The sequence below is a fragment of the Apium graveolens genome, chromosome 10 (assembly GCF_009905375.1).
Source record: "Apium graveolens cultivar Ventura chromosome 10, ASM990537v1, whole genome shotgun sequence".
In the NCBI taxonomy this organism is placed as follows: domain Eukaryota; kingdom Viridiplantae; phylum Streptophyta; class Magnoliopsida; order Apiales; family Apiaceae; genus Apium; species Apium graveolens.
The window spans coordinates 240471855-240484438 of record NC_133656.1 but is presented as its reverse complement, the minus strand read 5'-3'; the positions used below and the strand labels follow the sequence as shown (position 1 = coordinate 240484438).

Genomic DNA, 12584 nt, shown 5'->3' with positions numbered 1-12584 from the left:
AACTTTTAGTTAAATTTATTTGAAATTTTGAATCCTAAAAAAATATTTAAATAATTTTATTCAAATTTTAACCCAACAAAAACCGAACCATATCTGACCCAACATATGAAGGATAGAGTTATATATTTTTTATTATCGGATTCATTTTTTAAAAATCAAATTAATTAGATTGGTTCGATTTATTAACCATAACCCGACTAATCCGACCCGCGTTAACCCCAAATATCAATTACTAATATTTTTGACTGAAGAGCCCCCACAGTTCAAATCGAACACTCCGGCCTCCCATAAACGTTCGAATAACCTCAAAACCTTCTCAGGCGAAACCGACGGCAAAATGATCAAAACTACGGCAGTTTGATCCTTGCCCTATACAATTTATATTTTAAAAACCCTCCAGTTCCCTATAAGTATAAACCCCCAAAACTTACTCAATTCAATTCCGGTGACGTTAAAATTGAACACCCGAAGCCCTCGAAAATCGTGCATACACTCCCATGGCATCTAAACGGCGTCGTAATCAAACTCCTCTTCCCTGGATTGCAGCGATTGAAGCCCTCGCCTCTCATGAAACTCCGACATCTCTCCTCACTGGTATTCTCTATCGTATCCATCATTTATTTATAATGTGTGTATTTTAATTATACGGTTATTGTCGTAGATTTATTTTAAATTATACGGTTATTGTTGTAGATTTGGTTAACAAGATTCCGGGGGAGTTTCGAAAGAATGAGGGCAAGAATGCCAAGGAATTGGTGTGCCTGCGAATTTTGGAGAGTTTATCTCTTCTCAATAAAGGCAACTCTACTCGTAAACCGGATTCTAGTGCTCGTATTAGTCCCTCTGATTCCTGCGAAAATGTGCTTAGACAACTACAACTTAAAGTATGTGGTGTGTGTATTTATGTGGTCTGGTTCTCGATGTCTTTTGAGTGTTTGATTAGCGTTTTTATTGTTGTTTTGTGTATTATTAGTCGTCTAGTGCGAATCAGGAGTCAGTAAGGGATGTCGAGGCGTTTGTTCGGGATAAAAGAGCTTGTTTGCCTAAAAGCGGGTTGGAACAGGTACGGATTGTTTTTGTTTAGAGTTTTGGGATGTAATTGAAGCTATAACAAGTGGGGATTTGATTAATGTTTGTTGTGTGATTCTTGTGTTTTATGTGTTTGCTTATAGCTGAAGGATGTGATTTTAAAAGAGAGTGATTTGATTCCCTTTCATGCCATGAAAATGAGCGGTTTGCTAAATAAAAATCATTCTGATGGGAATGCAACGAGGCCTGAAGGGAGCGGCTCTGATGCTATCAAGAATCCTCCCGCCGGGGACTTGTCATCTGGAAAGAAGGTTATGAGTGACTCAGCTACTGCTAATAAAGAGAGATCATCTCCTTGCCTGAAACGAAAGCAGGATGCCTTCTGCGCTCAAAAGGCGGTAGAGGGTAAAGACTCGGATTCTTCTAGAGGGAGAAGGAGTATCGACGATGTTCCTGGAGCCGTTTTCCAGCATAGTGGAAGAGCAGAGTCGGACATACCTAGAGATATTCGGGTAGAAAATTTAAGAGAGACCCTTAAGAATGTTGATTATGTTCGTGTTGCATCGAAGAAGCTTAAAATGAGCTCCACTGTCGGTGATGCCGAATTCTCTACTTGCAATCAAAAGGCAGTAGCGGGTAAAGACTTGGATTCTTCTAATGAGAGAATGAATGTTGACAATGTTCCTGAAGCCGTTTTCCAGCATAGTGGCAGAATAGAGTTGGACTTATTTAGAGAAATTCGGGTAGAAAATTTAAGAGAGACCATTACTTCTGAGAATGTTGATTATGATCACGTTGCATCGAAGAAGCTTAAAATGAGCTCCACTGTCGGTAATGCCGAACTCTTGCATAATCAACTACAAGGTACTTGTAATGTTGAAAAAATGACTCAAGGTACATCTGGTAAAGAACGTAACTTAAACATCAGGTCCGAAGAAGCTAAAAAAGATTGTGAAGGCTTTGTTGAATTGAAAACTAGATGTAGTTCAGCGTTGTTTGTCCATCAAGGAACAAATTCTATTGGAGCCAAAGAGAAATCCGAACATAGTCTTTTACTGAACCCTGATAGTGTACGCGGTGGTGAGGTTAAAGCTACAGTGAAGGATGATTATCAACCAGAAAGTTTGAGTGATGATGAACATGATGAGATCCTTATAAGAAATAATGCATTTTTAAACTCTCAACATTCACACAGTGAAGATTCCTTGGCAACATTGAATGGAACAAAAAAACTTTGTATGGTGTGTAAGATAGGTGGGCAGTTGTTGGTTTGTGCTTCTGGATCCTGCCAAAGAGTGGTCCATAAGAAATGCATGGATGTTGCAGCCACCTTTGATGCTGCAACGAGCTTTTACTGTCCGTACTGTGCATATTCGCAAGCAATTTCGGAGTACTTGGAATGCAAAAAGAAGTACTCCTTGGCAAGGAGAGCTCTTGTGACCTTCATTAACCAAGAGAAACCTCAAGTGAGGAAATTGTCCAATATTTCTCGTAGGGAAGATCTGAATCACTTGAAGGAATCTGAAATTTGCAATAAATGTGTTGAACAAAGCAGGCCTGAGAATGTTGTGAGCAGAGCGAGTGAAAATAGTTCCAGAAAAAATATGAGAAACAAGCCTTCAGTATCCTGTGATTCATCAAGTAGCGAAAGGACAAGAGATGTAACTTGTGGAGCAAATGAAGTTGCATTAGAAGACAAGAGAAATGCAGAAAGGGGTAGTTCTGTGTGCTTCCAATCCCCAAGCGAACCAGAACTGCAGGTTCCTGTCCTACTTGCCCAGAACACTGAAGCTGAGAGTTCACTGCCTGGAGGAAGTGAACAACTTGCCTCAGTCGATAAACTTCAGCAAGTTTCACATCAGCCAAAAAGGAGCAAGATGAAATCTAAAGATATGAAAATTGCTCATGGGTCGAAATCTAAAGATATGAAAATTGCTCATGGGTGTAAGCAACATGCTGGAACTGAAAAGGAGCAAGATGTTTCTAATCAACAACCAGTTTTACCTTGTGAACCTGAAAAGCCAACACATTCTGGTGTAGGTAGAAGTTCAGGAGAGAAAAAGGAATTGATTACTGATCCCTCCTTGAGAGTCCAGAAAGGAGAACCGCAGTAGTAAGTTTCTAACTTGAAACTAAAGAGATTGTTTGAAATGTAAATTTTACCTTCCTATTATCACCCAAGTGTCTTTTATCTTTTATAGTTGCCAACTATAATACTGCTAGCCTACCCAAATATTCTAATATCGCTTATATTTTGCAGCACGTATCCGTCACTCCGACTGTTGAAAAGAAAGAAAATTCCATGGTCAATACCCGAGGAAGAGGCACTAACGGTACTAAATTTTTTCTGATAGTCTTTTGATTATAAATTTTATGTCTGTGAGTTTGCACAATCTTTATTTAAACTTGTTTTTATGCCAATACCTGGGGTTTTTCATTGGCTCTGCTTTGAGTCATCTCTTTAGAGTTCTGACATATAAGTCGAAGACCAAAATGAAGTTGGGTTTAGGCCAATATCTGATAACCTTATTGATGTTTCCAGCCCAAGTTTATTACTCTCCATGAAGCCAGTATAAATTTAGTGCTCTAAAATAGTCTTTTTCTTTCCGCATATTCACTGTACTGTCACTTTACTCTCTCAAATCAACTTAGAGTCTTGACAGTGTTCAACTTCCGGATGCAACTAAAAATCTTAGCAGAAACTTAGCTTTGTTGCATTCAGGTTTTACAGAACTCTAACCGTATAGTCGTATACACAAATATTAAAGAAAGCATAGGCTAAATTTATGAGGCTTTGAAGAATTTGAAGCAAAATTGCTGAATATATACATATTCGTTTGAGGATATATGAGAATGTTACATATCGTATTGTAGCATATGAAATAATTGTTCGAGTTAAACCCAATACGTAGTATGAGCTTGGTGATAAAAAACATAATTGGATTGGGTAATAATTGTATGGGTAGACAATTATTATCATAATTGGATTGGGTAATAATTGTATGGGTAGACAATTATTATCATAATTGAGTTGGGTAATAATTGTATGTGTTGACAATTATTATTATAATGGGAATGAGTAATAATTGTATGGGTAGACAATTATTATTGTAATCAGATTAGGTATGTATTGTTGGCTAAGTTCGTGATGGCTATATATACATAGTCATTTTATTGTTTTGATGTATGCTTGAGTATTGTTTGACTTAAGTATCGCTCGAGTGAATACGATTGATTGTATTATTGATAATTATTTGGATTAATAATACAAGTTGGGACGTGGGTTTTTCCGCGTTATATATTGTGTGTGTATTATATATTGTGTGTGTATTTTGCATTGTTTGTTTGGTTGTATATTTGTGTGTATTTCCCTAACAATAACATTCTTTTAGTGCAACACAAAACATATGGGAGATTGGGAGGACATATAACTCTATCGTAGATTTTGTAATCGATAGTGGACATCTTACTAGATACATAGGACTTACCTACATGAAGAATAACAAAAGATCTTTGATATTATCTTTGAGCACTATAAGCACTATAAGAAACCCGTTGTTGTACATGCAACTCTCTCAATATAGAAAAAAAAGTAGGATGTTTTTACATTGATGACCATACTCAACCATGAATATTTTTTAGCTTCTTAGTATTCCTCCCATGTCTTTGTTATAATTTTTTACCTAGAAATCTTTACTCACCTTCAGAAGGCATCAAGATGGCATCTCTTTAAAGCTCTGAGTTTGTTTTATATATTGTTTACTCGGCCAACTGTGTTCAGGTAGCCATAGAATTAATGAGAATTGTAACATAGAAATTACCCTTTTGTTTTCGATTGGAATGGTATGAGGTATGAATATAAAAAGAAAAAATGTAAAGGATATTAAACATGGCAGAGAATAGTGAATTAGGTTTGTGTGAAAAACACTATTAAATGCAACTTCTTATCACGAGATTTATCAAGTACACTAATAGGAGGTATGAATGAGGACTCTCTTAGCAGTGGAGGAATGAATTGTATGTTGCATAAATATCCTCTAGTTTAAATTCTATTATATCCCATTTAAAACGAACATGGCTTGTGCCTTGGAATAATACAAATTAGGGACTTCTCAGTTTATTCTAGTTAAAAGATATATTGACGGGCAACCAAACTGAAGAATTTGTATATGTCATTAAGTAGTTTGTATATATTTAATGTATAGTATAGTATTATTTTTAATTGAGTCTCTTTGTTTATGAGTTACGATCTATAGTTTCTATCCTTCCACCGTTGGAAATTCTTTGAGAAGCAGGTCTTTTGCAGTTGAACCACCCAAGTTCGTCGTAATTCTTATTTCTACTTTGTATAATCATCTTTACAAAGCTGTCCTGCATCAGATACCATATTATTTGATCAATATTTGATCAGTGCCCATTTAATTCTTCGATCAATATTTTTGATCAGTGGTCATTAAAGATATGCCTTACCAATGTCTTTTCATTGTTGCAGGCGGGAGTAAAGAGATTTGCAAGTAATCATGATAAACAAGTGCCCTGGAAGATGATTTTAGAATTTGGGGGTGCTGTTTTCGTGAATCGTACAGCTGTAGACCTGAAAGATAAATGGAGAAATATGTGCAAAGGCTCTTCAAAAGTAAGAAAAAATCGAGTTGGAATCTAAATGTACCTCGTTTTGACTTGACCTGTTAAATGTCCATCATCCTTTTGTAGCTGCTCTGCTCCTGGCTTAGTTGGAACCTTGATATACCTCGTTTTGACTTGACCTCCTAAATGTCCATCATCCTTTTGTAGCTGTTCTGCTCTTGGCTTCTACAAGTAAAGCTTACTGTAAAACTGTTAATTATATGTTTGACCAGCAGAATATAGATTTTTGTATGTTCCTCTTTACTTTCTGAGTTACCACTTGATTCCCAGAGTGTAAAGAAGAATAGTACTATATATCTCTCGAGTTTCACCTGGATGTGATAGTGTTAGCTTGATGGCAAAAGATAGCTTCTCAACATTGCTATATATGTGTGTATATAGATTCATCCATAGCAATTTTCACCTGATTTAGTTGAGTTTGGATTATGAAAATGGCAAAGCATAGCAAAAATGTGCTGCCAGAAGTAGGAGTCTAATTAAATTTTACAACCTGGTTATTAGAAGTGTGTAATTTTTAGGTCAGTAAAAAAAATACTGTATGCTCTTTGATCAAGGATCCTCTACAGTTTAATGTATGAACAAAGAAGTTTATCTTGAGGTGGGAGGACAAAACTAACTTAAACCATTAATTACCTTGTTAGTATTTTTGCTAATATAAAAAGGGGCGAGTAATCTATATATTATAAATTGTTGAATAACCCTTTTCTAAGGTTTGGTATCCATATTTTGGTTCGGATATGATTTTTATCTTTAATTTGATCCAGTGGACTATCCATTTTTAGGTTTGGTATCCATATTACTTATTATGACCCATTTTAATTATAGAAACTTTACAATACAATTTTAAATATGAATTGTGTTATTTATGGTAAGTTTTTTTTTTGAAAACCACTTATAGTAAGTTTTTAAAACAGATTTCAAGTAAAGTTTAAATTTTAACGGATCAATTTATAGAATTAATCTCATAAAATATATAAAATAAAAATAATATATGTAATGAAAGTAATTCTTAAATAAATTTATCACAATATAGATGCATTACTTTTATTATATAGATAATAGATAATTTAATTTTTCATAATCATATTATTCAATTTCAATTATAAATTTATTTATTTATTTTATTAAATAATTTTTGAGATCCCCGGTATGCAAAGCACGGGCTATAAACTAGTTTTTACATAAATTGTTCAAATGATTATTTACAAAAAATCTAGATAGGCTTTAGCTACATGGTGCAAGTTACATGGGCTTCAGAACTGGCTCCATCAGCGACAACATTTAAAAAAAATTGTATACACGTTTTGCAAGATTATTGTTTACTTCATAATAATAATAATATGAAATTCTATGCGCATATATAATACATATGCGTTCACAAATAAAAACGTGTTATGTGTTACTACTTGGGAAAATTTTGAGAAAAAATTTAGGTACCTAAGAAGAAGAATTAGAGAAACCTAAACGTGCCTATTTAGAAGCAAATTAGAAACAAGATGAAAGGAATACAAATATGCAATCCCAACACACTTCTCATCAGCTTGATGATTAATAATTTGGTGAACCAACTTCTCTGATCATCAGATTGTGGCCACTAAACACTTAATTAAAATAAGTTCAGCATATCTCTTGCAGAGTTGCAACTTAACAGCATTGAACTAAAATTAGATAGATAACTTGGGTTTATTCCGCGACAACAGAAAGGGACAGTAGCTTGCAGTTCATAGATTAAGAAGCACAAAGTCGATAAGGAGCCACAGCCCGATAATACAAAGTCGATACTCTAGAGAGACCAGTGCATATGCTGCGCAGACTCGTCGTATCCCATTGGATGCTGAATGTCCATGCATTGTTTTCCAGTCTGCTGGTTCAGTTGCAGATCACCCGTGTATTGACTGGTACCAGGATGTGAAATTTGCCCAAGACCCAGTTCAGGATGCATATCATAAGAGACGCTTCCAGATTCGTTGCCCTTGAAACCCCAAGAGTTGCTAGAGAACTGATTGATGTTTGGACCTTGAGTCACTGCTGGTTGAACCATATGCGAACCATAAGTATCCATTTCGTAATTTGTACCGAGACTCAAAGATCGGTTTATTGAGCCACGGGAATTGTTTGACAGAAGAGAGAGAGCACGACTGGAGTCGGAAGAAACTCCATCAAAACATCCTCCAGGTGGAACAGCATGAGCAGGGTACGCGATGCTCTTATTTGAACGTTGAAGCTCAGGAGAACGGCTTTCTGAGTTGTTTTGCCATGGGACTGACAGAAAATTTCCAGAACCAGGGTCCTGACTTCCGGATTCAACCTTCCCAGCGTGCCTTGGATATGCAGAAAAGTCCATAAGAAAGCTTCCACCTCCACTGTCATTTCCTATAATGATTTATTATCAAGCATTAGAACTTTGCTAGCAGTAGAATTTAAAGCAAAACAGATGGATCTGATGAAAGTTAACGACAATTCATGAATATCCGCCATGAATAATTTAAGGATGTCTAACCAAAGATGGATGAACTTCCATATCGTGCAGACAACAGGGATCCCACTTGTGGCTTCCTCCGACGCTCATTGTGGCCAGCCAGACGTCTACGACAGCTACGTTTTTCTTGGTCGAATTCAGGCAGCTGATGGAACCTGCGAAGATAGTATCCAAAATAAATTTATTGCCACAGAAATGGAGACCCGGAAAATCATCATTTCATTAAACAGCAAATTATCATTTCATTAAACTGGTACAAACTCATCACAATAAGATACAGGAAATAAATCATTGATGTTAAAGATTCCCGGGAACTAAAATGTTATACTTCTACTTAATTTTAAGAACTGGTTACACAAGTTCACAGGCCTCCTATGTTATTACCTGGTAGAGGAGATATCCACAAAACCAAAAATATCACGCACTATCCAAAACCAACATATAACCTCGCAGTGCCTTAAATTTTTCAGATTATAGTACCATCAACATAACATTCTTAACTTATCTTGTGCAATTAATAATAATATATCCATCAGCAGGTGATTAAGGCATAGATCATCTTAGCAGCAAAGCAGGTTTCCAAAGCCTTTTTTTTCTTCTTCTATTTACATCTATTGCTAAGTTGCAATAGCATATCTACATTTCGGCCAAGTAAGGTTTCGGAAAGTATAGCTTCATTTTTCACTGAACGTCTGACCCAAAAATCAACCTCACGTACTCCAACTCTTTGTGTACCAAAAAGAAGAAATCTGAGAGCTTCATGCCATACCTTGCCAGCTTCACTGTGGACAATGGGTGACAATGCATCAGGAACCCCCAGGGTTCCGGAACATTCAGACGATTTACAGATTTGTCCACACCGCCTAGAATATGGTGGAACACTATATGGCACTTTAATATTGAAGAGGCGACTAAGACTTGAGAACTTCTAGTTCAAGTACCTTCATGACTTGGGTAGCTTTAATGGAACTCTTATACATTATAATTTTATTTATTAAAATTATAATTCATATTATGGAAGATATTTCTAGTCACAAATACAGAAAGTCAGAAACTGAATGAACTGAGTTGCAAATGCAGCAGCTGCCCATTTCAGTTCTTTCTTATCATATTTTACAAGTTACATTTGGAAGGGGGAGTGCCTGCTAGCAGTACAAAGTCCTAAACCCGCCTATCACCCCCAATAACTCAAGCATTTCCTCTAAAGACAAGATAAAAGTAATAAATAGAGGAAGGATAAGGTTATTCCATTTTATCCCCCTAATAACTCAAACATTTCCTCTGGAGACAAGGAAAAAGTAATAAATGGATGAAGGATAATTTCAATCCATTGTCTCGTGGGGGTGCTTTGCAGAATTCAAACAAATGCTGGTAACAAAGAAAGTGAACAATGATAGCGAAACAAGGTTAGCTCTACCATGGTCGAAGACTATAAAGGGTCAATTGAGATTGTGAGAAAATCTTAAGTAAAGGAGAAGACAAAGACTCGTAGCACCAATAAAAACTTTATTATTGGATAAATGAAAGTTTTTATTATTGTAACTAATGAAATAAAACTACTCTCCCAGGTGATGAGGGTAATTACAAGACATTTATTGTTTCTTTGAAGACATCAAGGCAAGACTCATGGAAAACATTGAGACGGGGATACTAGGCATAATATTAATGTTGCAATCCCCCATAATAGCAACTACAAAGAAGCTTAAGTGATGTAACAAAAGCAGGTTACTGACTATTATCTCTTTGACCGGAATTGTTGGTTAGGACCCAATGCTCCTCATAGAGGTTGATTTACCCACGAGATATGACAAACAAATAAACAAACATAAAAGGGATGGGGCCCTTGTGTACTTAAGATGCATAACGATAAGATGCATGAACATCAGAAAAGGGAGAACATGTAAAATGTAAAACGCATCAAAACCTTCACCTTGAGATTTATACAAGGCAACGGACAAAAAATCTTTAAAGCAAGCAAGCAAGCTTATTGCTGCTCCTTATATGCAAACACATATATAATCTATAAGCTGATAAAAATTTTGCATATATAATTTTTAAGTTGATAAAAATAAACATTGTCACCCATTCACACCAGAAAAAAATGTCTAATATAAAAAAAATGTTGCCAGAAGTAGGTCAAAATCAAGGATCCTTCTTCGCTGACAGATTTCTCTGTATGAAAATATTAACATCAAACATTCAAAAGAATGCAATAGATACAAATTATGTAAGTTTTCGAAGTTGGATAGACGATCACGAGAGAGCAGTTTAGCCAGGTGGAGACTTGTTTAGCATTTAACTACTGCTGTACTAGGATAAGATGGACGGCATAATTTGTGAATAGTCATTATCAGATGATTGCTTGAGATATCAATAATGATCATTACCTCGTCCTTATCCAGTAATATACAATATTTGTCACTTATTTGGTTACATAACAGGGAGTCAGGCTGTGAATCGAAGAATATAATTAAAGGACATATAAGGTGAACTATGCTAGGATGGCATCCAAGCAGAGCTATTTTCGAATTAATTGCAATAACAAATACTAACATATATAACACATATAACTTGACATGAAAATCCTTCAGAAAAGAGTAAAAATACCAATGTAGTACAAAAATTAGTTATTCCCTCGCTTACCACCCTTGAATACACCACCTCATTTGATGCAAAACATCTCTTGGTAATCTCCCGATGCAACTCTCTAACTTTGCATAATTCTCACATGCATTACAAGTTTTTTAAAAATTCTTGTTCACAAAGTTCCTGATTATAAATGGAATGGAACTGCAAATAATGTTTATGCCAAAATAACTCACTTTCTTTTTTCTAATATACAACACACCCTTAAAGATCATAATATAGAAGCTCAACTGAAATTACGATTTTCGTCTTGTATAATAATTCAAGACTGACTTGATCAAATGTTTCATCAACATGAATATCTACGAGTACGACCATTAAGAAACTTCACTACTTTATGCTGCAGACCAATCAAGTCATGGAGTACAACAAAAGTTGTACACACAAAATGCTACCGTCATTGAATAAAACATAATTATAAATACGAGATTAATAACACATCAATTGAATGTGAAAATGTTAAGTAATCAACTCATCTAAAACTTTAAGTTATTAGTGGGAGGCCTCGTCCGAATCTTATGTTATATATTCTAACCAAAAATCTCTATCTTGAGGGTAAACCAAAAATCGAATAGTTCGAGTTTATTACAAGAATAGAGCCACACCGGCCCTCACTCAAACAATGCATATACATAACACAATTACCTCATCTTAGTGAAAAACTATCTACATTTACACATGCTTCTCTCCTGGTGTTAATTGGTGGAAGGACAAACACCCTTAAAAGTCAAACAATCACAACTTGTATAATCTTAATTAATCTACATTGTATAGTACTAATTACTTTATTAATTCCACAAGTACAAACTTATACTTCTTAAACAAAAAGCCTACCCCCAAAATGGCAAAAATATGTACTCCTCTCCTCTCCACTCCACAAAACAGATTGCATCCACATTCATAAATAAAAGGCAATAAACAATACAATAACACCAAATAAAGCAAAGAACTGCACGAGTGAATACTGAATAATAATAATAATGATAATGATAATAATAATAATAAAGAAAAGTAGAAAAAAAGTGGTCAAGAACTGACCTGCTACACTGCTGGCAGAATCTTTGGTGAATACCAGAAACAACCACCTTAGGTGATTTAGAATGCTTACCACAAACTTTATGTCTTGAATAGTAACTCTTTGCATCACTCAGATCTACATTACACCCTTCCACTTGACATCTTGACACCACCTGTCCTCCTCCTCCACCACCGCCGCCTCTCCCTTTCTTTGCCGGAGACCCATCAGCTGCAGCACCACCCACATCATCAAAGTAGATTTCAAAGGCATTGGGAGATGCAGAAGCCATGTTTAATTATTCTTGCAGGCACCTTTGTTTATTTTGGGGTTCTGTTGCAGTAGGCTTAGGCTAGTTAGAAATATGAAACATCTTTTAAGTATGGTAAGTAGGCTTTCTTAATACTGTACTAATTTGGACAAAAGCAATGGAGTGAAGTCACTGACAATACTGGGCTATAAATGTATGTATGATATCTGAACAAACACACTTCACTTTACTGTTGTAGCTGCTAAAACCCCATTACCCCACATCTTAACTAATATTTTAATGATTTTTAATACAATGTACTGCTATGTGGAAAGCAAAAGTGGTAAAAGGAGGGGCTCCCTCTACTTTATTCTCTTTCTCTCCCCTTTCTTTTTGGTTATCAACCTTATGTTTTTATTCCATTCTTTTCCTACCTAATTTTTGTTTGCTTCCACCTGGAGCCCAAAAGCAGAGAGCCGAGTCGAGTTTTGTCCGAGTCATGTCATGTCGAGTTTTAA

The 12584-nt window shown here is 35.6% G+C and overlaps 2 protein-coding genes across 2 annotated transcripts; one reads left to right on the top strand and one right to left on the bottom strand.

The window, feature by feature from the left end:
* The first annotated feature begins 252 nt into the window (after window positions 1-252).
* Window positions 253-6092, top strand: LOC141692909 (uncharacterized). The gene is made up of 6 exons (XM_074497867.1): window positions 253-594; window positions 694-884; window positions 974-1063; window positions 1173-3142; window positions 3290-3362; window positions 5522-6092. The coding sequence occupies exons 1-6, from the start codon at window positions 498-500 to the stop codon at window positions 5690-5692; spliced, it is 2592 nt and encodes an 863-aa protein (XP_074353968.1). The 5' UTR covers window positions 253-497; the 3' UTR covers window positions 5693-6092.
* Window positions 6093-7126: 1034 nt separating this feature from the next.
* Window positions 7127-12348, bottom strand: LOC141688809 (squamosa promoter-binding protein-like 15). The gene is made up of 3 exons (XM_074492919.1): window positions 11840-12348; window positions 8177-8310; window positions 7127-8049 (listed from the first exon to the last, which is right to left on the bottom strand). The coding sequence occupies exons 1-3, from the start codon at window positions 12106-12108 to the stop codon at window positions 7460-7462; spliced, it is 993 nt and encodes a 330-aa protein (XP_074349020.1). The 5' UTR covers window positions 12109-12348; the 3' UTR covers window positions 7127-7459.
* Between the last annotated feature and the right edge of the window lie 236 nt (window positions 12349-12584).

Coding starts and splice junctions, on each gene's coding strand:
- LOC141688809 (XM_074492919.1), bottom strand. CDS start 12,108: ATGGCTTCTGCATCTCCCAATGCCTTTGAAATCTACTTTGATGATGTG. Junction 8,311..11,839: donor TTCTGCCAGCAGTGTAGCAG/GTCAGTTCTTGA, acceptor CTATCTTCGCAG/GTTCCATCAGCTGCCTGAAT. Junction 8,050..8,176: donor TGGAAGTTCATCCATCTTTG/GTTAGACATCCT, acceptor AAATCATTATAG/GAAATGACAGTGGAGGTGGA.
- LOC141692909 (XM_074497867.1), top strand. CDS start 498: ATGGCATCTAAACGGCGTCGTAATCAAACTCCTCTTCCCTGGATTGCA. Junction 595..693: donor TCCGACATCTCTCCTCACTG/GTATTCTCTATC, acceptor TTATTGTTGTAG/ATTTGGTTAACAAGATTCCG. Junction 3,143..3,289: donor CAGAAAGGAGAACCGCAGTA/GTAAGTTTCTAA, acceptor TATATTTTGCAG/CACGTATCCGTCACTCCGAC.